The following is a 21,910-nucleotide window of genomic DNA, read 5'->3' as shown; positions in this document are numbered from 1 at the left end:
GACTAATTAGCCCAGTTCTGTGCCACGTCACCTGGGCTGAATCATGGAGGTCCACCTTCTACACCTTTCAACTAAGGGGAAGGGGTGGCGTACTGAACCTGCGTCTTCCTCTCTCTCAAGCCATGGATGCCTTTCCCCAAAGCCGGCCAGGGACTTTGAAACAAAGCCGATGGAGCAACTGAAAAGTAGAAATGGCTGCTAGTCCCTTTGCTCTTTCCCCATCCCAAATTCTCATGGTTTTATTCATTAAGGCAAAACTCCACGGGAAGGTGTGCCCATCCTGCTATTAACCTGCACGGGGCGGAAGAAGGCTTCTGTAACAGGGACCAGTATTCCTGCATGATTATGTCTGGGGGCGCAACTGCAGGTCAGCCAGCACATGAACGTGTGCTCATCCGTACGCACTTCCACGCGGGCCCTTGCAGTTCCAACGACAGGTCTCCATGAAAGATGTGCTGTGCGAAAGCTGCTCTGCCAGTGCTGCCAAAAGGCTCCATGTTAGGGCGTGTCGATCTCCTTTAGGTGTCAGGGCTGAACTCCATGTCAGATAAGCCCTTGGGAGTGATTTCCCAGTGGCGGTCTGGCCCCAAGCCAACAGGGACGGGCTAAAGTATCAAGCATATCCTTTACCGTAGAAAATAGGACAGTAAGGGGAGGCGTGGTAGAGATGTCCTGAATAATGCATGGCGTGGAGACTGAGGAGAGGAAAGCATTTGCATGTCTTCCCTAACAACAGAACTAGGGTCATTCTGTGAAGATGACTGGCAGGAGATAAGAGGGAAGTACCTTTTCATACAATGCATAGCGACACCATGGAACTCATTTCTGCAAGATGTAGTGAAGGCCACCCCCTTGATGGCTACAAAATGAGTTTAACATGTTCATGGAGGAGAGGGCAATCCAGGGCTACTGGTCTGATGGCCACTGGCTCATCTTCTCCTGTGGAACATGGGCGGGAGGGTGCTATTGCCCTCATGTTTCCTTGAGCATCTTCCTCATCTTTGGACAGCTGGTTGGTCACTGTGTAATAGAACGCTGGGCTAGATGGACCATGGGAACACCAGAACAGGAGACCAAAGGTGGATCTAGTCCAGAACTCCGTACACACAGTGGCAAACCAGCTGTCCGCAGGATCCCCCCAGCAGGATGGGTGCAAGACCGCCTCCTGCCCAAGCCCCTCAGCAACTGGTGCATGTAGGCATGCCACCACCGGTGAAGGAGGGAGCCCACAGTTCACAAGACTAGTATCCAGTGGTAGCCTTGAAGGACATCCATATTGGTGGCCGTCACCACTTCCCGTGGCAGCAAATTCCAGAGTTAACTGGACCACCAGTCTTGTCCAGCATGACTCTTCTTCTGTCCCTGCCAAGGAAATTCTCAACTAGATAACTTGGTCTGGTCCATTTCGTATTTGACCACTTGGGAATCTCAGCACTCATTTGCTGCTCTGCAAACCCATCCTGCCCTAAGGATTCTAGCCCTTATGGAGGAAAGCAGGGCTGTACATGCATGGGCAATGAAAGCGCAGAAGCCTGGGTGTACTTTGCAGAGGTCAAGGCTGAGCGGGGTTTCATTGTCTTCTACAGTTCCCTCACCAAGATTGCAACAACAGGGAATTGCACAAGAAATTGAGCAAATGTACCTTAATTCCTTGGATTGGCTTAATGTATACAAACTACAAAGTCCCCTTTCCGTTGCCTGCAAGACTTATTTATTTAATGCAGAGTACACATGGCCCTTAGTCTGGTGTGTTCTCGCAATTGATTTTGGGGGGCTTCATGTTTGATTTATTTTTATTCAATTATTTACATCACGTACTACCTGGTTTGCTAAAAATGTGCTATTTATCTACAAGGAAGTGTGCCCTTGCATTAATTGATTATTTATTTATTTATTTGGAGAACTTCTATGCCGCCCCATTCGCCAAAGCCTCGAGGTGGCTCACAATCATAAATAAATAAGATAAAACAATATAATTTAACAGTATAATTTAAGTTGCCCTGGCCAAAGAATAAAATAGATAAATAATATTAACAATTAAAATAACGTTTGAATTAAAAGGTCTTGGCCTGGTGCCGAAAAACAAATAACAACAGTGCCAGGCGGACCTCTCTGGGGAGTGCATTCCATAGATTGGGCGCCACCACAGAGAAAGCCCTCCTCTGAGTACTTACCCTCCTAATTTCCTTCACGGAGGGTTCCCGGAGAAGGGCCTCTCCCAATGATCTCAAGGGGAAGGTGGGCATATATGGATGCAAGCGCTCCTTCAGGTAACCAGGACCCAAGCCATTAAGGGCTTTATAGGTCATCACCAACACCTTGAATTGGGCCTGGACTTCAATGGGAAGCCAGTGAAGCTGACGGAGGACTGGAGTCATGTGAACATAACGCCCAGTCCCCGTCAGCAGCCTGGCAGCTCTATTTTGAACCAATTGAAGTATCCGGACCATCTTCAAGTGCAGCCCCACGTAGAGCGCATTACAGAAGTCAAGTCGAGAAGTCACCAACGCATGTGTCACTGTCGCCAGGCAGTCGTTCTCCAGGTAGGGGTGCAGCTGATGGATCAGCCGAAGCTGAAAGAAAGCGCTCCTTGCCACCGCTGTCACCTGAGCTTCCAATGAAAGCTCTGGGTCGAGGAGCACTCCCAGGCTGCGGACCTTGTCCCTAAGAGGGAGTGCAACCCCATTCAGGACTAGGTTCAATTCACCTTACCCAAAGCCCGATCCGCCAACCAACAGGACCTCCGTCTTGTCTGGACTGAGCTTCAGTTTATTGGCCCTCATCCAGCCCATTACCTCGGCCAGGCACCAGTTCAGCACAGCCACTGCCTCACCTGGATTGGTGGAGAACGAGAGGTAGAGCTGGGTATCATCAGCATACTGATGATTCCGCAGCCCACACCTCCTGATGACCTCTCCCAGCAGTTTCATGTAGATGTTAAATAGCAAGGGGGACAAAATGGACCCCTGCGACACTCCATGGCATAGCTGCCATGGTGCAGAGCCATAGCCCCCCAGCACCACCTTCTGGAATCGGCCATTGAGATAGGAACGGAACCACTGCAAAGCAGTGCCTCCGACCCCCAGTCCCGCTAGCCTATCCAGAAGGATTCCATGGTCGATGGTATCGAAAGCCACTGAGTGGTCCAGGAGAACCAACAGGGACACACTCCCCCTGTCCTTCTCTCTGCACAGGTCATCGTACAGGGCGACCAAGGCAGATTCAGTACCGTACCCAGGTCTGAAGCCAGTCTGAAATGGGTCCAGATAATTAGTTTCATCCAAGAGTGCTTGGAGTTGTCCCGCCACCACCCGCTCCAATACCTTGCCCAGAAACAGGATGTTGGCCACTGGTCTATAATTAGTGGCCATCTCTGGATCCAGTGATGCTTTCTTCAGGACCAGTCGGACTACTGCCTCCTTTAAAGGGGCAGGTACCCGACCCTCCCTCAGCGAAGCGTTAACCACTTCCAAGATCCAGATCCCAATCCCGTGCTTGGAGTTATTTATTAACCAAGACGGGCAAGGGTCCAATAGGCAAGTGGTGGGACGTACTTGTCCAAGCACCTTGTCCACATCATCAGGCCACAATTACTGAAATGCATCCATTAATTTTGGACTTATTATAATTGATAATAAGCCTGGGGAACTTTCATTCAACTGACTCCCCTTGCTCTCTAGTTTTACGAAAAGGTTTTTTTTTTCTCTTTGTCTTTGTCCATGGGGTTTTTGTGGCAAGTCAACTGGAGTGGGTTGCCATTTCCTTCTCCAGTGGATCACCTTTTGTCAGAGCTCTCTGGATGACCCGTCCGTCTTGGGGGCTCCTGCATAGCTCATAGCTTCATTGTGCTACACAAGCCCCTTCACCTTGGCAGGGCAGGATCCAAGAAGGGGAATGAGACGAAATCCATGAGACTCAAATACTTTGGCCACCTAATGAGAAAGAACAACTCACTGGAAAAGACGCTGATGTTCTCCATCTACCTAGTAGCTGCCAAAAAAATCAAGGGATTCAACAAATGTCAGACTGTTTTTTCCTAGAATGGAAGTTGAATTAGGATTCTCTCTTTCGGGATGGGAAGAGGAGAGAGAGAGAGAGAGAGGCAGAGAGGGAGGGAGAGAAGGGATTTCATGGGCAGCAAAACACACTTTAATAATTTTGCACGCAGGTTTTGCACCTTGCTAAGGTTTGCAATCCTGCTGAGTTCTGTAGATGAGAGGACAAAGCTGGTTATTTCCATAAGTGACCCATAACCAGAAGCACGCCACGGAGGTTTTTCTCTCATAGTCCATCTCCTGACCTCATGCTCACCTTGAAAATTTCCATCCACTCCTGGTTTATCTGTTTACTCTTTTGTTCATATGTTAGGACATTTGCCTGGATGGCTGATGGATAGCTGGGAGAAGGATCCAAAAGATGACATCACAGCCTGCTATTATATAGTGGGGCATGGAGGGAGAATGCTCTGCTGTGCTCATCCGACTGGGAATCTTCGGCAGAGATCAGTTGCTACAGCTGCTTGGAGCTTTTGGTAAGCAGAACTTTCTTCTCAGGGGGTTGGAATGCTTCCCCAAGGAAAGCCCGGCTGCAGCCTCAGGGTGATATGACTTACTCACGACATTGGCCTTTCTGGTTTTCCATTGTGAAAATCAGTGAGCTGGTTGGGAGGCCATGCATGACAACCTGCTGCGGGTTTCCAACCATGGTGAGTTGTCACATAGTATGAACTCAGTCTCGCGCAGGCACGGTGGGTTGCTGTTTCTGGACAAGCCACCATGAGAGCCCATGGGATCTTGCAATGGCTGTTTTACCAATGATGGTTGTTCTGCCGTCTGACCCTAGGCAAGCAAGGGACTTGGCAAGAGCAGGAAAAAACCCACCCTTGGGACTTTTCGTGATGTTACCCATGCTGTTGCCAGTTGCAGCCTTTCCAAAGGGATCCAACGGCACGTTGGCAGAATTAGCATGGATTGGCCATTGAAAAAACGAACCCCAAGTGTGCGGCTTTGGGGAGGGGGCGGCTTTTTTCCTTTAAATTGCACTTGTTCCTCCTCAGGCATGGGTCTGAACGAAGGTGCTTGCCCTGGGCAATCATGCGTCCTTTCGTTTCCAATACTGTCCAAGGGCCAAAGTTCACAACAGCCCATTAAGGAAAGATGACAATAAAAGAGGCATAAAAGCAAAGCATATTAAAATGTTTTGAAGTCATAAAAGTTTACAATATAAAATTTAAAACCGTCTATATGAAGGAGTGCCTTCTCCCCGGTGTGCTGATCCTCCGCTTGAGATCAGAGGCAGAGGCCTTTCTCCGGGAACCCTCTTTGAAGGACAACAGGAGGGCAGTTACTCCGAGAAGGGCCCTTTCTGCGGTGTTACCCCGACTGTGGAATATGCTCCCCAGGGAGGTTCACCAGCCACCGTCACTCTATTCTTTTCGGCAACAGGCTTAGACCTTTTTATTTTCTTGGTGTTTTAACCATTAAGTGGTTTCATCCTTGCTTCTATCACTATTTTTAGATGCAGCGTGCTGTGCATTGTTGCTGTTATGGCTTCTGTTGCTTGCAAGCCACCCAGAGACTTTTTAGTAATGGACGGCACAGAAACGCTTTAAATAAATGAATAAATATAGCAGCTAAATGTCCTTTGAAAAGTTACCCTGTAAAATCCCATTTTAAAGGAGACACTAGCAGCTCTACAAAACAAGAAAAACAAGATGAAAATCGCACTGCCCCCTTCTGGCAAGCGTAGCCCCTCCTTTGCTTGGCCTTGACAGCTCATGTTTTGCCTTTCGCCCGGGGAAAGCAGCGTAAATAAGAGACCCGCCTGGAGCCTCAGTGGGTCAACGTCCGGGGCTGGCATCGGCCCCACTTGGGCAGCCATTCCCCTGGCTCTTCCCCAGTGAAGCCTCTCACTTTGGACTGGCAGAACTGTGCAACTCTGTACTTGTGCAACTCTGAAGAGGAAAACAGGAATGAGAAATAATGAAAAATGTCGCATGTTTGGAGGGTATTGAAAAAGCAAACAGAGAAGGGGACCAACCATCTATAGCCCTTCCAATATGCCACTCGGGCACTTAGAAAAAGCTGTCCCTGGGTGACAAAAAGGGGTGGGGAAGGGAGCAGAGCAATGGTGAGGGCAACATGACGCTCGATCTCAGCAAGGAGGGAGCGAAAGATCAGTTTTGCCCGAAGATGCCACCTGGGGGAGCAAGGTGTGGGGAGGAGAGCGACTCACCGTGTTCCCAGCCTTCTGTCAGATGCACAGTGTGTTGCTTTCAACAGTCCCCCCGACCCCCTGCTCACTGTGGCTTATTGACAGGGCAGGTTAGCAGGACGCAGAAACCCTCCAGGCTTAACATACAGACGTCCCCCTTTATTTCTTCCCTGCAAGACTCACCACCTTTCCCACGCACTTGAAGCAAACAGACCCCTGGCTGAAGGGCTCAGGAAAGCTCGGCATGCTGAGTGAGGATTTTAAAGCAGGCCTCTTGCAATTCTAATCTTTTCCTGCAAGACTGCTGATGCTGCTTGTTCAGATTTTGCAGTTGATGTTCTTTATGCCATTCTTCCCTTGCAAAAGCTTGCAGAATCCACCCTTCATGCCAAAAGACACTAGAAACAAGGATGCAGTGCAACTCTGAGCAATGCTTTCATGCAGGGGAATATCTGGAGCCTGTATTGCAGGAACACAAGTCATAATGTGGAAGAAATACTACAAATGGATTTCTGGTGTCTCTTTCAGTCCCCTCTGGCCAGACTTCAACCTACGAGCTCAACTTTCTGCATCTTTTGTGATTCACCATGCGGTCTCTCCTTGTTTGCTGCCTCTTTGGGGCTCTCTTAGCTACAGGTGAGGCATTCCCATTAGTGATCTGAGCAGCTGCCCCAGACTCTGACTTCTGCAGGAACAAGAGATGTTGCCTCTTTGAGACAGTTTCACATGTTGGGCAAGTTAGGTAGAGTTCCAGTCTCCATTCTGAGAATGTGAACATAAGTTCAGGAAGCTGTGAACAGTCTGCTCCTGCTCACGTTTGTTTAAGCTGGTGAATGGGACATTTCTGAGTGATTTGCACACTGAAACAAACTTCTCCGTCATCCCTGTCTGTAAGGGATCGTTGCTTACACACTGGCAGTAAGGGAAACCCCACCACCGTCCCAGGCAGTGGCTTCCGTTGCTTCCATTGTCAGGCGCTTTCACAGTTAAGCAGGTCACCTAACATTTGGCTGCGATGGTCCCTCCTGGGACCGCTTCCAATAGACCTTTTCTTTCTTTAATATGATCAGCCTTCAGCAATTTGAAGAGTGCTGTCCTGCCACACAGGACAATCCCAATGTGGAGAATCCCAAAGCCCAGCTCAAGTCCAAGGAATCTGTGAAAGGAGCTCACCGGTGTTTAGTAGAACTGGAATGTGGTTGCCGCTTGAGGGGAATCTTCAGGGAAAAGAAATGGCCTCTACAGTCCTACAGAAACCAGTTTTTGAGCGATCTGTTCTAAGCATTGGACCAGGCAGATACTCAGCAGGTCAATGATGAGGACACATGGGCGACCTAATAGCAGCCACAGGAATTGCTCTTTGAACACTTTGGTGATTCCCTGGAAAAAATACCTGTTTGTTTTCCTTCTCCAGGCACCTGTCTTCAGTGTGAGATCTGCACAGGTTTGAGCAAAACATGTGAGGGCCACATGCAGAATTGTGCTGAGGAACAAGACACATGCATTCATTCCATATATGAGCTGATGCAAGGTACATGGCTTTGAAAACTTGGGCTAGCACAGAGGTCACCAAGGGAGGAGCCTGGCCGCCACAGAGTTCAAGCCCAAGTAGTACAGTTTGAGAGGGGAAGGCTTGAACTTAACCCACACATTTAACCCCGAAAAGCTGAGAGGGTCTTCCATGAGGAGATGTGTGATGTTAGGTGCCCAGATGTTGGGGTTGTCCTCATTGTGCCAGACCTGTGAGTTTCAAGCACCCTCAATCCGGCTGCAGTTACGAGGGAACTCTGAGCTAACTTACTTTGTAAGGTCTTGTTGGGAAATGGTCTCTTGGCAATCTCAGGGTTGCCTGGCAACACCTGTGCACCCAACCATAAGGATCTAGTCCTGATGGTTGGACGCATGGCCTGGAACATACGGGCAGTAACATCTCAAGGTCTTGGACCTGCATTGCAGTGGGCAGGAAAGCATTCACTGTCATCCTGTGGGGTTCCTTGCCCTGCAGCATGATAACAAAAACAGGGAGAAAAAACAAGCAAACCCACGTCATCAGGATTTGCATGCTGGAGATGGCAGGGCCTTACATTTCTTGCCCTGGGGCTCTTACCTTTTTACCTTCTTACTCATTTATTTATTCACAAATGTATATGCCACCTTTAGCTGCCAGAATGGCCTCCCTAGGTGACCCATACAATATTATTCATTTAGTACAGAGTATAAATCAAATCAGTCACTCCTACAGAAAATCAACTCTGACTGTTCTTTAGAAGGCCTGATGCTAAAGCTGAAGGTCAAATACTTTGGCCACCGAATGAGAAGGAAGGACTCCCTGGAGAAGATCCAGTGCTGGGAACGATTGAAGGCAACAGGAGAAGGGATGGTGAAGGTTGAGGTGGCTGGATGGGGTCACTGAAGAGGTGGGAGTGGGCTTGGGTGGACTTCGGGGGATGGCGGAGGACAGGAGAACCTGGAGGAAGGTTGACCATGGGGTTATGAAGAGCTGGGCACGACTTTACAAGAGACCAGCACATGCCCCTAGATTTGATATCTTCCAGCAATTGATACTGTGCAAGTTGCATTTCTGATTTTTAAAATGTAATTATTAACATCTATATGCCACCTTGTTTACTAGATAGTGTCACTTGTCCATATGGCAATGTGTCCCTGGGTCAACAGATAACGGGGAAAGGTGGTGCCTTCTATGTCAGCAGTATTTTTGAATGCTGTAGGAGCGACCTGCGATGCCGAACTCTGCAGTCCAGGTTCATTCTGACAGAGCACGTGGATGGCTCAGAGAAAGAACTCATCCTTGAGGAGAAGTGGAGGAAACCATGTCCCCAGAGTCTCCTGTTCCCTCCAGTTTTAATGAAAGACGTGTTTCTGTCTTCCTTATTCACACAGATTACATAACAGTTACATTGAACGTCAAGGAGTGTGGCAAACTCAGCAGCTGCGAATACGGACAACCTGAAGTAGAAGTGGGAAAAGGACTGCGAATGAGAGTCCACAGGTCTTGCTGCACTGGGGAAAAGTGCCGCACCCTTCCACCCCCCGGTATGGATGTACAGAGAACATGTTTGGTGACCCCCCTGAATCTATTGATCTTTCAGCAGTTGGAGGGCGGGGGGGGGGGGTAGAATCAACTACAGAAAGACCTCTGCAAGCATGTCTCCTTGTAAACCAGCTTTGGTCAGACAACTGCATTGTAAAAGGTGAAGAAGTCCAAAACCAAAGAATAATTACATTCCAACTTGTGAATCCACTTGGGAAGTGTAAATACGGTGAGTTCATATTAAAATTTGAACCAAGTGGATTTCTCCTCCCATCCCTGTCTAAGCCACAGTTTTCTAACCTGAGAAGTAGGGAGCGGGATGCATCTCATGCTGTGGATGCCGCAGCTCCTTCTGGTCTGGATGTTCTCCTCTGGACTTTGCAGAGTCTCTGTATCTTCTCAGCAGCTTGGGACATTTGGGCTTTACCTCCCCAAATCCAACTCCAGAAGAGAAAGCTGGTTGTTGCAGCTTGTTTGGTGTATCCCCTGCCCTTCTGCAAATGGTCCTATTCTCCCCATCCCCAATCCACTTGGCACTGATCAGAGCCAATGAGCCTGGGGACAGATTCGTGCCAGCACCAGTAAAACCCTCTATTTTATTTCCAGAGTTATCGGCACCTGACATCAAATCCAATAATCTTCAGTGTCCTGGATGTGTGGGAATGTTCTCGAGCAAATGTTACCCGCAACCTGTCGAGTGTACTGGGTCTAACACCAAGTGCATGTCAATCATTCTAAATGCAACAGGTAGCAATTTCATGTTTTTCAATGGATGTCTGCCCTGCCCTTCATCTTGACAGGCGATGACCTGCTCCTTATCTTTTCTCAGTTTTGTTCTCTTCTGTAGTGAACAACCTATGATTCACAACCAAGGAAAAACCCACATGTTCTCTTCAGGGGTTGTTAACAAGCCGTAGCTGGCTAGTGCAGCAGGTGTGAGACAACATAAGAACCCTGAACATTGGCGGCAGCGCATGGCTTGCCAGCAACCCAGATTCAATCCATACTCAGTCCTGGAGTGTGGTTATCATCTTGTCAGAATCCAGGCACTGTCCCTCAAGTCCTGGATGAAATCTGACCATGTATGTCACCATTACACACACACACACACACACACACTTTCAAAGCCCCTTGGCTGTGAGAACATTTAGAAACTTGACATAAGTTGCACAGCAACAAATCTAATGTTTTCTTCATTAAGGAACCCAAGGACTTTTTAACATTTATTTATTCATTCATTTGTTTGTTTGGGCATTTCTAACCCATCTAATTACCGTATGTCTTTGGACGGCTTGCAACAAATCACCAATAAACACAGCCTAATAAATACATCCTAATAATTATGTCATAATATCCCATGACTGAGGATAAAAACTTAATTAAAGTATTGAAGCTTTAAAGTACCAGGCAAATACAAAGGTCTGGACCTGGCACTGAAAAGCATATAATGTCGGCGCCAGACGAACCTCGCTGGGAAGCGCATTCCATAGCTGGGGCGCAGCCACATGTTGCTCAGCTTAGGTGTGCACCATCATCATCATCATCATCATCATGATCATCATCATCATCAATGCCATTTTTCCTCTTGTGAGGAACCGCAGGGCAGCTTAATAGCTCTTCTCCACTCCATGGTATCCTCAGAAGAACTCTGTGAGGTGGTTACACTGAGATTGACTCAGTGTTCCAAAATCCTGTGGTGACCTACATGGTCGAGTGGAGACTAGAGTTCAGGTCTCCCAAGTCCCCAGTCCACCCCTGTGATCACACACAAACTGGCTCTACCTAAGATGGCATACCTAAGATGTTGTGTACACACAATGATGTGAATTTTGAATGCAACCATGATCATGCAGGTATGCTAAGCATTTGACTGGGGCAGCAAAAAGTGTCTCTTGATCATACAGTCAGTAGCAAAAGCAGATGCCCATAATTAAAGTTGGATTCCTGGTGGGGAAAGTCGAAAAAGAAAGACCAAATATGAGGTGGATTGACTCGGTTAAGGAAGCCACCGCCTTGGAGGTATAAGAGCTGTGCAGGGCGCTCAGGGATGGGACATGATGGGGGGCTTTCTTCGCAGGGTTGCAAAAAGTTGGGAATGCCTTGATGACACATGGCACCGACAATGGATGTGTAACAGGTGTTTGATGCTTTCACACAGGGGCTGTGGGTGGCCCATCCTGGCTTTCATATACTTTTAACCAGGGTTGGGCACAGAAGATCCTCTGGGGAATGTTGCTGGTGTTGGAATGTTTGAGTGCCTTCAAAATTCCTTGGCTAGGTTGCTCCCCACAGAATCTTCCATTCCCCCAGAGGAGAACTGTGGTTGCCATTGCCTTGACTTGAGCCTTATCCACTGCAACTCAGTGCTGACTACCCTCTTGGTTATTTCCACAGCTGCAGGGCACGCTCAATTTGCCATCAAAGGCTGCGCTTCAGAGGATTTGTGTGCCCTCCTTAAACCTGGCAACCAAGAGTTTTTCACATCCACTGTATGGTTGAATGAGGCTTTGTGCATGGAGCCTGCTCACATTGAAGCTGTGTAGCCAGTCAGTTCATCGTTCTGAATTGATGGATCGTAAGTGTCTCCTAGAGTGGAGCCAATTAAAAAAGCGTCTTTTCAAACACCTTGCTTTGTACAGAGTTTTATTTTAAACCAAAATGTAATGTGGAGAAAAGCCATATGGTGCAGTCCCCATTTGCTGTTTCTGTGGGCAACATTTATTTCTATCCTGGAGAAGGGGACACCCCAGAAAGGGGTGAGAAGGGAATCTGGGAGGAAGGTCAGAATCTGGCAGGTTGTCTCAGTTCAGCTCCCTGGATTCTGGCCCCGTGCTGGCACCAACTTGCTGTAAAGCAGGGGTCCTCACACGTTTTCAACAGGGGCCCAGTTGAAAGCTGCCGGCGATGGGTGCGGGCGGGGGGGCACGGGCCTGGACAGCATGGGGCATGCATGCGCCCGTGGCGAGGCAGGGGCATGCGTGCGCAGAGATCATTTTCTCCGAGCGAGTCCAAAACGATCTCCTTGCAAGCAAGCCGGCACCTCTTCCTCGTGCGTGCATTCACGGCGAGTCCAAAACCTCTATGGCGGGCCGGATGTGGCTGGTGGGCCGTAGCTTGAGGACCCATGCTGCAAAGCAAGCCAGACCACCCTGCAGTTTCATGTGTACTGAATGTTGTTGTCCCACACTTCAGAGACACCCCTACAAGCAAGGATGGAGGGGGAAGAATCATCAACCCGATTAAGCAGGTTTGTTGGTTTCCTTTGCCAGGATTACAACTAGAGCCACTCAGAATTTCACACACACTTTGCTGCATTCAATTTGTGCCCGTTCTGCATGGGAAGAACCAGACACTTATAAAGTGGGATATGTTACTTTTCACCAGGAGTCACAACCTCCCATGGGAGGTTTGCTCAGCAAGAAGGAATGGGGAGAAGAGCCATCCAGGTCTCATGAGTGGCCCCGCAGTCTGGACAGCTTTTTCCTGAACTGATGCCCACCAGATGATTTTGACTATGACTCCTGGACTCTCCCAGCCAGCCATGTTAATTCAGCATAAAAGTATGATCTACCTATCCATCTATCATCCATCCATCCATCTCACAATTTATTTGTAATATTTCAATTTTCCCTTTGCACAAAAGTAACCAAGACAGTGCAGAATAAATTAAAGGAAATGACAACAACAAATGCTTAGTCAAGGAGGGCTGATGTTTCCCTTCATTTTGAAGAGATCATTCCCCAAAATGCGAGGGAACATTCCCCCCACCCCCGCTGCTTTCAAGGTTGAGTGACAGTTATTTATTTAAAACATTTCTATGCCGCCCCCATTGCAACAAAGCCTCGGGGCGGCTCACAGCATAATTAAAACATATAAATAACATATTAATACAATTAGAGATTAAAAAGTCCGGTTGCATCTCGGCTTAAAAATTTAAAATCCTATAAATACCATAATAAGTTAACGATTAAAATAAGTTTTAAATGAAAAGGTCTTGGCCTGGAGCCGAAAAACAAATAGCGATGGCGCCAGGCGGACCTCTCTGGGGAGCACATTCCATAGGCAGGGCACCACCGCAGAGAAGGCCCTCCTCCGGGTACTCACCCTCCTAATATCATTCACGGAGGGTTCCCAGAGAAGGGCATCTGTTGTCGATCTCAAGGGGCGGGAGGGCATATATGGACACAAGCGTTCCTTTAGATATCCAGATCCCAAGCCGTTGAGGGCTTTATAGGTCATAACCAACACCTTGAATTGGGCCGGAACTTCAATGGGGAGCCAGTGAAGCTGACGGAGGACTGGGGTTATATGAGAACAACGCCCAGTCCCTGTCAGCACCTGGCTGCTCTATTCTGCACCAATTGAAGTATCCGGACCGTCTTCAAGGGTAGCCCCACATAGAGCGTGTTGCAGAAATCTAATCGGGAAGTTACCAACACATGTGTCACAGTTGCCAGGCAGTCGTTCTCCAGGAAGGGACGCAGCTGATGGATCAGCCGAAGCTGAAGGAAGGCGCTCCTCACCACCGCCGTCACCTGAGCTTCCAGGGACAGCTCAGGGTCGAGGAGCACTCCCAGGCTGCGGACCCTGTCCCTCAGAGGGAGTGCAACCCCCTTTTTCTAAGAGGGTTTGGGGTGTACTTAGGTTTCAGGTAATGAGGTACATGGGTGGATAATCTCCTACAGCTTCCTTGAATTTTCTTCTAGGATCAGATGCTCTTCTTCCTATTTTGTCCCTAAGAACTAAGCATGTGGAGCATATTAGATTTGTATTTGAAGTTTTTCTTTCCCAGGAAAACACACTTGCTGCACATGACATGTTGCCAAGAGCACAATTTAGGTTTTAATTTTGCAGCTTGAAGTGAAATGGTTAGTATTAAATATATCCATTGGTGGCAATGGACTGGAAGTAATATTGGGTATATGTACCAGACAATGGGACAGAGACTTGGGGGGCGGGGGGGGGGCAAAATGCATGCTACGTCTCCCCTTTCCTATTGCAATGAAGAGACTTGAAAAGAACGTGTCAAGCTTTTCTGTAAGCAACTTATCCTCCTTTATCTCCAATGTCTTCCAATGATCCGTCTGATGTTTTCTTGTATCTGATACATTTAAAGAATTCTTTTTTGTTGGTGTTGAGGTTGAAGTTGTTAGTGATACAACAACAAAAACTTTTTTTATTACATTGTTTATTGTCTGTTTGCATTTCCCATGTGCAAGCAGATGTATTTTTCATTGTCTTCCTTTGAGCAATTTGTGCATTTCTGTTTTCTGAAGGAAGTGTCTTTTTCTGTAATAGTTTTCCTGAGACGGCTTGTTAACTTGACTTGGCACTACCTTTCTTGACCTGGGGTATCCATTCCGGCTGACCCGGAATGTTAAGAGCAAAGACCTCAAAGACCTGAGTCCAGCTGAATTAAACTGACAGTTTCAGTTTCTCTAACACTGGATATTTATTGTAATTTCAGGGTGCTTTTCGTCTTGATTAAAGTGAATTTTGCAAATTGGAAGAAATGCTTATAGGAACTGAACTGAAGCAAGATTCTGCCCCATTTCCAGGTGGGACATAGAAAAATGAATGCATTTGTATTTTAGACAATAGGAGAGCTTTGTTCTTTGTGAAAGTGTGGTCTATATGGCCTAACCCCACACTTCTCTTCACTGGAGAACTCCTGAAGCAGGATCCTTGGCTGGTTGTGCTGGAGGGAAATCAGGCCACGACCTTCACAAGCAGGAACCCCGTGAGCAGGAGGCCTCCAAGCGATCTGGCAGAAGTGCTCACTGCCTTGGAGGCAAGCTTACAACTCCCTGTCCCGATGACAGTCAGTGTGGCAACATGGACGGGACCCGCGTGAAAGGCGTCGCAATAGGCCTTGTTCACACAGCCCTTGATGGTGAGCCACCTGCTTCTGAAGCTATGTGCTGCGGAGACAATGCAAGGAAAGGCAGTCAGCATCAGGCGCACGTCAATACCGGTGGGGATCATTATCCCCGGTTCTCTTTGTCTCTCAGAGAGCCAGCAATCGCATTCCGGGGCAAAGTCCAGGTTGAAAGGGAAGGAGGGGAAGAAACTCAGAAGCACAAAAGGCTGGCTCACGTTTTATCCTCCCTCCAAAGTCAGGATAAACCCACACAAACAGCTTACAAAGGCAAACATATGTTGCCATCTGCTGAGCGAATCGTGGCAAAAACCAGACTGAAAACCCAGCATGTGTTGCTTTAGCAGTGTATCATAATGATGACGTTTCTATTACGCAGTGATTTACCCCACTTGTCTTCCCCTTGCCAGGAGGGAGTGGGGGGGGGGGGGGAGGGAGGGAGAACAGAATTACTTGGGTATCTAACAGTGCCAGGAGATGGATAGACTCCACGTCCGTATAGCTCGATGCAATAGTTTTCATCTCCAGCACACTGAGCTGTTCGCTTCCACCAACATGCAAGGATGGGGTGCCTGTACGAATAGCAGGCATTGCAACGCTTCCCGTTCGGTGTCACGTTCACAAGGGGCACTGTGGGAAAGATGACACTTGTCAGACCTGGGCTGGAAGACGGACAACGTTGCAGAGAGGCTCAGCAGGAAAACCATCTTCATCAAATGCTTCTGTGGGCCAATGCCAATGATGTTGGCACACTGCCGAGACAACGAGGGCAAGTCTTGCACAAGCCCAGTGATGGTGACGCAGGTGCCTGCTTCGTTTTACTACCTGGTAGCTACATAATACTGACGGGGAAGCATTCCTGGTGGGGAGGCGGTGGGTCCAGCCTAGGGATTTCCTGTGAATCAGTACTCCAAACAGAGGCTGTGATTGCACAACACAACAAACAACCCAGTGTGGCTACCATAGTTTGTGCTTTTTTGATCTACCTGACAGAAGACTGAATGATTATTATGGTCTCCTTCCTCCCCAGTCAGTCCTCCCACTATTGGCACGTAACCTGTCAGCCTCTGTGCCTGAAATTCAGGCACTGTTCCACAATAGAGACTGGATGGCTAGAGTGTCTCCTGCAGTTGTCACTCTTTTCAGAGGACTCTGTGGTATTGCATACCAGGACCATGGAAAGCATAATCCTGGGCTCAGACAGCACAGCAAGCCATGGTGGTACAAGAGAAACCATAGAGCAAACCATTGTTTCTTTTTATGGTTTCTAAAGGCCTAAGTTGCCATGAACAAATGCCATGGCTGGGCTCACACCACAGGCCATCAATGGCAAAACCTTGCCATGGCTTGTCATGTTGCTTGAACCCAGCCAGAAGGCCCCAAAGTCTGAGGCTGAGGGAATAGCCGTCTGCAGCATCAGCCTCTCTGATTGGCAGGCAGTATGAAATCTCACGATTGGCCCAGCCTGCTACAATCCCCACCCAGTTAGAAAAAAGGACGAGATGCAACGTGTCTTGCCCTTGCCCTTGAGACAATTCCCAGACTAGCCGAATTCAGTGTGTCATGTGTGTTTTAATGCCCCAGAACCCCTTCAAAAATTAAGCCCTGTTCTTTCTTCCATGGCAGGAAAATGGCAAAAAGAGACTGTATATATACCACCCCTCTCCGCACACCAATTTGCTCATAGATAATCACAGTTTTTCCACTTGCATGGGGTTCCTGTGCCCCTAACCCCCGTCAATGTGGAGGGCTGACTATACATGACCCAACTTACATGCACCATCAACCTAAAGGCAAATGCCCATTTTCTCAGGAGTGGCCCTTGTGTACAACCCGGGAACGGCCTGTGCACTGTTTCATTTGGATGAAAGCACTTCCAGCTGGCTTGTTGACATGCTACAATGGAAGTATATGGTGTGAAGAGCCGCAATCACAGTTTTTGACATTGCCATTAGCAGAAAGAGAATGTAGGTGGTGTTTATATTTCAACCTAGCAAGCACTAACTGGGGAAAAGTCAAAGAGGCATCTGGGTGAATTACATACAATGGGGAACAGGCAGAGGGGTAGATCCATGAACTACCTACAGGGGAAAGCAGTCCGCTTGCATGTATCCCCTGAGCAGCAGGAAAGCTTTGCTGAAAAGAGTTGTCCTCTGCCCACGTTAAGAATGGTATGGTTTTGAAAGCAGTTAGAGGACTGTGTGCATATCTTAGAAGTTTTCTTTTTCTCTGTGAGGAAAAAAGCAGGACAGGATCTGTTAAATATTCTGGATACGGTCTCACTTCAGTTTGCAGAAGAATGTATGTAACACTGCAAAGATTTCCTTATTCAGGGTGTAGAGAACTTTAAAAAATCAGAATGGGACAGAAGCTAACTGGTTCATCTACCTGGGCCCCAGGCTTTAAATATTTTGCCCTTATAATATGGCTTTAAAATCTTGTGTACCCAGCTATGTTAGTAGTAAGTGCTTCCAACTCTTTTTTCTGACACCTCTTTTTCATTGGGACAGCTTGGTAGAAAGTCACTCTCTTCATGTTGGGAATAGCTATACATTGAACTTGGCTGGTGCAGAAAGATGAAGATTTCAGCTCCATTTATAATTTGGTTGAGAAAGAACTTGAGGTTTTAAAAATTCCAATGAGGGAGAAAGCAAAACTGGCAGAGCCCTTCCATTCCCACAGGATGCATCATCTCAGAGTATAATCTGAAGGCACGTGAGGCATCCACATGTTGAAGTTAAGCAAGTCCAGGGCTGGCCTGATCTTGGAGGGGAGACCACCTGGGAAATGCATGTCTCTGCCTTACATTCCACAATGGGAGGAAGGTGGGATAAAAGACAAGCACACAAATCTCATATACAGCTCCTTGTTTGGTCAAACAACCACATGTTGATCCTACCATTCTCTCTGGTCTCCAGCACCCCTTCCCATGCTTGCTACCTGATAACCTCTTAGTGATGATCCAGGGGTTGCTTTGCAGGATTTCTGCAGGTGATGCACCTCCTCCACAAGCAGGTGTGGGCTACATTTTCATCATGGCTGCACAACTGGAATAAGTACCTTGATCCAAGGTCAGAAGAGACATATGAAGGGTACTGGATTATGACTCTACAGAAACTGTCGCTTCGGAACCTAGTAGGACTTGTGAGCCACAGGAAGCACTGAGAAAAGCTGGAGGGTAACAGAACCGATGTTGTGGTCCAGCCCACCCTTTATGCAATGGCGGCATCAGATCTGAAGGAAGGTGGTGGGAAGAGGAGGGTACCCAGCTCACTGCCAGAGGGGCTCCATCACCTGTGAGACCTCTCCCTCATACACCTCTGTGCGAAGGGCCTCTTGGAATTCTCCACCCTTTCCGAGGATAGAGAACTTGGGAAGACAATGTCCCTGGAGACTTTCTGAACAGCGTAACTCCTCTCTTTTCTCTGCTAGAGGTTTTCCTCTTGGGGGGCAGGGGGACCACTTGGGTGGGGTGTCAAGTTGCCACCATAAGTAGCAACAGCATTGGTTGCATTGTCAGGCTGGCCTCCACATCCGACCCACCACAATGCGGGTGTGATTGTGGGAAAGGGTGCCGTGTGCATGTCCAGGGAAAAGGTGGAGGGAGGCCAGCCGAAATCCGGGCTCCTTTTCTTGTGGGGCAGCCAAAGGTGTTGCACGCATGTCCCCCTCCCCGCTTCCATATCTCTTCATTGTGCCACAGGCTCCCAGTCTGTACCTCCTGATCTGGAAAAGGCTCATATTGAATCATTTGATCATCTAACAGTAATTTAAGTGTGGGAAGCCAACACATGGAAAACTAGGCACTTAAACACACTCCTCAGCTACCCAAAAGTAAGAGAAACAGAAGGACCCTAAACCCAACTCCTGTGAATTTCTCTGAAATTTTCTTCTCCTCTGAATTTCCTTTTGCATGCAATTTCTTTTCTATCGAATGAAATGAGGAGAATGATTAAAAATGTGAGAGGAATTTTGGTTTTTGCCACAGCGGTAATCCTAAATATTCCTTTAAGGACGGAAGAGGGCCAAAACTAACAGCATGAGGCTGGACGGGTGTGAGCAAACGGCGTGGCAAAGCACAGCAATGCCTGCCACAGTTTTCTTTTTCTACTTACGGCTTTGTCGGAAAAAGTTGTAGAAGTTACCACCTGGAAGAAGGAATCAGAAACAGAACGTGATTAGATGTGAAACAGCTGCAGAAGGAGAATGAGGAGAAAAATCCCCTGGAAGGTTAACCAAGATGGAAGACTCTCATACAACATCTGGCTTATGATACCATCTGGATTACAACATCTGGAACTGGCTTAAATAAAGGACTAGTGAGGGGAGACAGAAGTGTGCAAAATTATGTCTGGCATAGAGAAAGCAGACAGGAAGCCTACAGGCAGCCGACTCCCCGCCCCCCTTCTCATAACAGGAGAGTCCAGGGCTGGGCAAACCATGTCTTGGTTGTGGCTTTTCTATAGGCAGCCCAACGTGTGAACAGATGGATGCTTGGTCGAATCCAGCACGGCTCCTGTGATGCTCTTTTGCACCAAAGGGCTATCGAGTAGTTGTTGCCAGCAAAAACCAAACAATGACAACAGGTCTTTCCCCATCATTACCAATTTGAGACGGTTCTACCCTTAAACACTGCATATTACTTAACTTAAAAAAGGAAATAAATAATACATTGCTTCATAGCAGGAACAACTATGCCATCTCCGCTTGAAGTATTCTAGTCCTCATGCTAATTCTAGTCCTCCAGGCTCAACAATTATCTCAGCGTGGGAAATGGACAACATCTCCTCCAATCCTCAGACTAGGCTGTGCTGTAAGGATTGTTAAGGAAATGCAATGCCAGGGTCAAGATGGACACTGTCCTGAGAATTAGTTCTTACATGGGTGTTCAAAAGAACTGGCAACAGCCAGGTTTAATCCAGCCTTCCATGGGCTGCTTCTTGGACCAGCCTCACCTCTGCCTGATCCCGGGGGTGGGCATTTATTTATTTTACTTACCCCCGGTGAACTCGGACTGAATGGTGGCACAGCTGTCGTGTTCGCTGATGCAGGTATCCATGCTTCCCACACAGCTGAGTTCAGAGCTTTCACAAATCTCACACTGCAGCGACAGCCCTGAAGCGAAGGGGTCGGCAGACAGATGGAATGAAATGCAGAACCCAGCTTACACATTCACCCAGCCCATGTCTTCTCAGTTCTGCTTCTTTTTAAAGAATTTGATTTTAAAGAAATAAATACGTGCAAAGGCCTCTATTGTCCTCTTAAATTCTTCTTTCATCATTTCATAATATAGGAGTCTGTCTGTGCTTACCATTACTTGCCAGGAATAACAACACCCCTGCATTAAACCAGCATAAGATGAGAAGGTGCATCAGAAGCATGGTTTTCTGAGTTGTTGTCAACCATATGGAATAGAGAACTTGGACTGGTGTTCCTGGTTACATCACAGTGCTGAAAGAATGATAGAATCATTCAGTTGGAAGGGGCCTAACAGGCCATCTGGTCCAGCCCCCTGCTTGATGCAGGCTTCAAGTCTCTCATCCAAATACTAACCAGGCCTGAACCAGCTTAGCTTCTGAGACTAGGCAGGATCAGGCAGTTCAGGCTATATGGCAGGGCAGGAATGCCCCCTCCTACCCTTGAAAGCAAGATGGAGGCACTTAAAAGAGGGAAGCCACTTGCACGGTGCATGCGTGGGACTCAGTTCCTAGCGAGGGCCACATGAACTCTGGGCCAGCTCACCAGGAACTTGGACTCACAGCTGCAGGAAAGTGGACCAACAGCCAGGGATCCATGCCTAGGGACTCTGAGAGATCCCTAGCCCCAAAATGGTTTCCTCACACATCCCTAGACGGCGTTATGTCCAAGTGGTTCGTATTCACGGCTTCTGCCTTCTCCACTGCCTGGAGGGGAGGCCCAGGTCCAAGTTTCAGGTGCGCACCACAGAAAGGGGCCATCCTTCACAGCACGCTGAATAAGCTCCCCCCCTGCTGCAGTTGCAATTCTGGAGCTGACTAGGCTGACTAGGGCAGAGAAAAAATGAGGATGGAGCTTGGAGAAGACCTTACTTGGAGGAGACCAGAACATACTCCAGTACCTGCACATGAGAAGTGGCTGTCTCAGCCTCTGCTTGCTTGCTTCTCCTTCCTTCCTTCCTTCCTTCCTTCCTTCCTTCCTTCCTTCCTTCCTTCCTTCCATCCATCCATCCATCCAAGCTGCCATTGCTCAGCATAAGCTCCTACCCTGAACTTGTCCCTTTGTGAGAATTTCCTCTTATGATGTTGTCTATGGAACAGCCCATGCAATGATCCAGGTGACCATATAAGAGGTGAAACTCCAGGATCCTTCCCACATCCGTTTTGCGCAAGCCAAAAATGCTGTTCACACCATCAGCGCAACCCCAGTGACCAGGTGGCTCCAGGCTGTTAACCATGGAGTTGCTTTCCAGTCTGCTCCAGAAGACTCCTGTGTGCTTGCACACTCTGTGATTACGCAACAGGTAGAGATGCCAAAGAAATCCACAAAGGAGTCAGATGACTTTGGATTTCTGGGAATCTGATTCATGTATTCTGACCTAGACTAGCATCTTCTGAGTCTTGCAGATCCAGCAAATTTGTGGACCTTTTTTTCTCTCTCTCCAGAATGGTACACAAATTTAGGTATGCAGAATCTACTGCAAAACAGAGTAACAGATACACTTTTTAAAATAAATCGCACACTGCATGTTTTACATCTTGGAACTCTTTTCAGCCTCTCCTGCGCAGAAC

The 21,910-nt window shown here is 47.9% G+C and overlaps 2 protein-coding genes across 5 annotated transcripts; one reads left to right on the top strand and one right to left on the bottom strand.

Annotated features, from left to right (window-relative positions):
- Positions 1 to 4,422: 4,422 nt before the first annotated feature.
- Positions 4,423 to 11,889, top strand: LOC123026090 (phospholipase A2 inhibitor NAI-like). Of its 4 annotated transcripts, XR_006415236.1 has the most exons (7): positions 4,423 to 4,531; positions 6,742 to 6,849; positions 7,628 to 7,744; positions 9,115 to 9,267; positions 9,872 to 10,012; positions 10,113 to 10,200; positions 10,632 to 11,224. XR_006415236.1 is itself a non-coding variant. In XM_044435338.1 (6 exons), the coding sequence occupies exons 2-6, from the start codon at positions 6,801 to 6,803 to the stop codon at positions 11,806 to 11,808; spliced, it is 609 nt and encodes a 202-aa protein (XP_044291273.1). In that variant the 5' UTR covers positions 4,423 to 4,531; positions 6,742 to 6,800; the 3' UTR covers positions 11,809 to 11,889. The 4 variants fall into 4 exon arrangements, 3 of the variants coding, with proteins under 3 accessions (XP_044291273.1, XP_044291275.1, XP_044291274.1); XM_044435338.1 differs by lacking the exons at positions 10,113 to 10,200; positions 10,632 to 11,224 and adding an exon at positions 11,660 to 11,889; XM_044435340.1 differs by having other exon boundaries at positions 10,113 to 11,224.
- Positions 11,890 to 14,468: 2,579 nt separating this feature from the next.
- On the bottom strand, positions 14,469 to 20,202 carry LOC123026053 (phospholipase A2 inhibitor gamma subunit B-like). Its single transcript, XM_044435287.1, has 5 exons — positions 20,142 to 20,202; positions 19,259 to 19,291; positions 17,229 to 17,372; positions 15,597 to 15,773; positions 14,469 to 15,186 (listed from the first exon to the last, which is right to left on the bottom strand). The coding sequence occupies exons 1-5, from the start codon at positions 20,200 to 20,202 to the stop codon at positions 14,975 to 14,977; spliced, it is 627 nt and encodes a 208-aa protein (XP_044291222.1). The 3' UTR covers positions 14,469 to 14,974.
- Positions 20,203 to 21,910: the final 1,708 nt, after the last annotated feature.

Source organism: Varanus komodoensis, unplaced genomic scaffold (assembly GCF_004798865.1).
Source record: "Varanus komodoensis strain SLA01 unplaced genomic scaffold, ASM479886v1 scaffold29_1, whole genome shotgun sequence".
Classification (NCBI taxonomy): Eukaryota; Metazoa; Chordata; class Lepidosauria; order Squamata; family Varanidae; genus Varanus; species Varanus komodoensis.
Note: the sequence above shows the minus strand (reverse complement) of the source record. Positions and strands in the feature narration are given on the sequence as shown.

Excerpts from the sequence above, each read along its gene's own strand:
- LOC123026090 (XM_044435338.1), top strand. The coding sequence starts at position 6,801 with ATGCGGTCTCTCCTTGTTTGCTGCCTCTTTGGGGCTCTCTTAGCTACA. Across the intron at positions 7,745-9,114 it reads CATATATGAGCTGATGCAAG|ATTACATAACAGTTACATTG; the intron begins GTACATGGCTTT and ends TTATTCACACAG. Across the intron at positions 9,268-9,871 it reads CCGCACCCTTCCACCCCCCG|AGTTATCGGCACCTGACATC; the intron begins GTATGGATGTAC and ends TTTTATTTCCAG.
- LOC123026053 (XM_044435287.1), bottom strand. The coding sequence starts at position 20,202 with ATGGATACCTGCATCAGCGAACACGACAGCTGTGCCACCATTCAGTCC. Across the intron at positions 17,373-19,258 it reads CAACTTTTTCCGACAAAGCC|AGAAAAAGAAAACTTCTAAG; the intron begins GTAAGTAGAAAA and ends TTTTCCTCACAG. Across the intron at positions 15,774-17,228 it reads CAAGCGGACTGCTTTCCCCT|TGCCCCTTGTGAACGTGACA; the intron begins GTAGGTAGTTCA and ends TCTTTCCCACAG.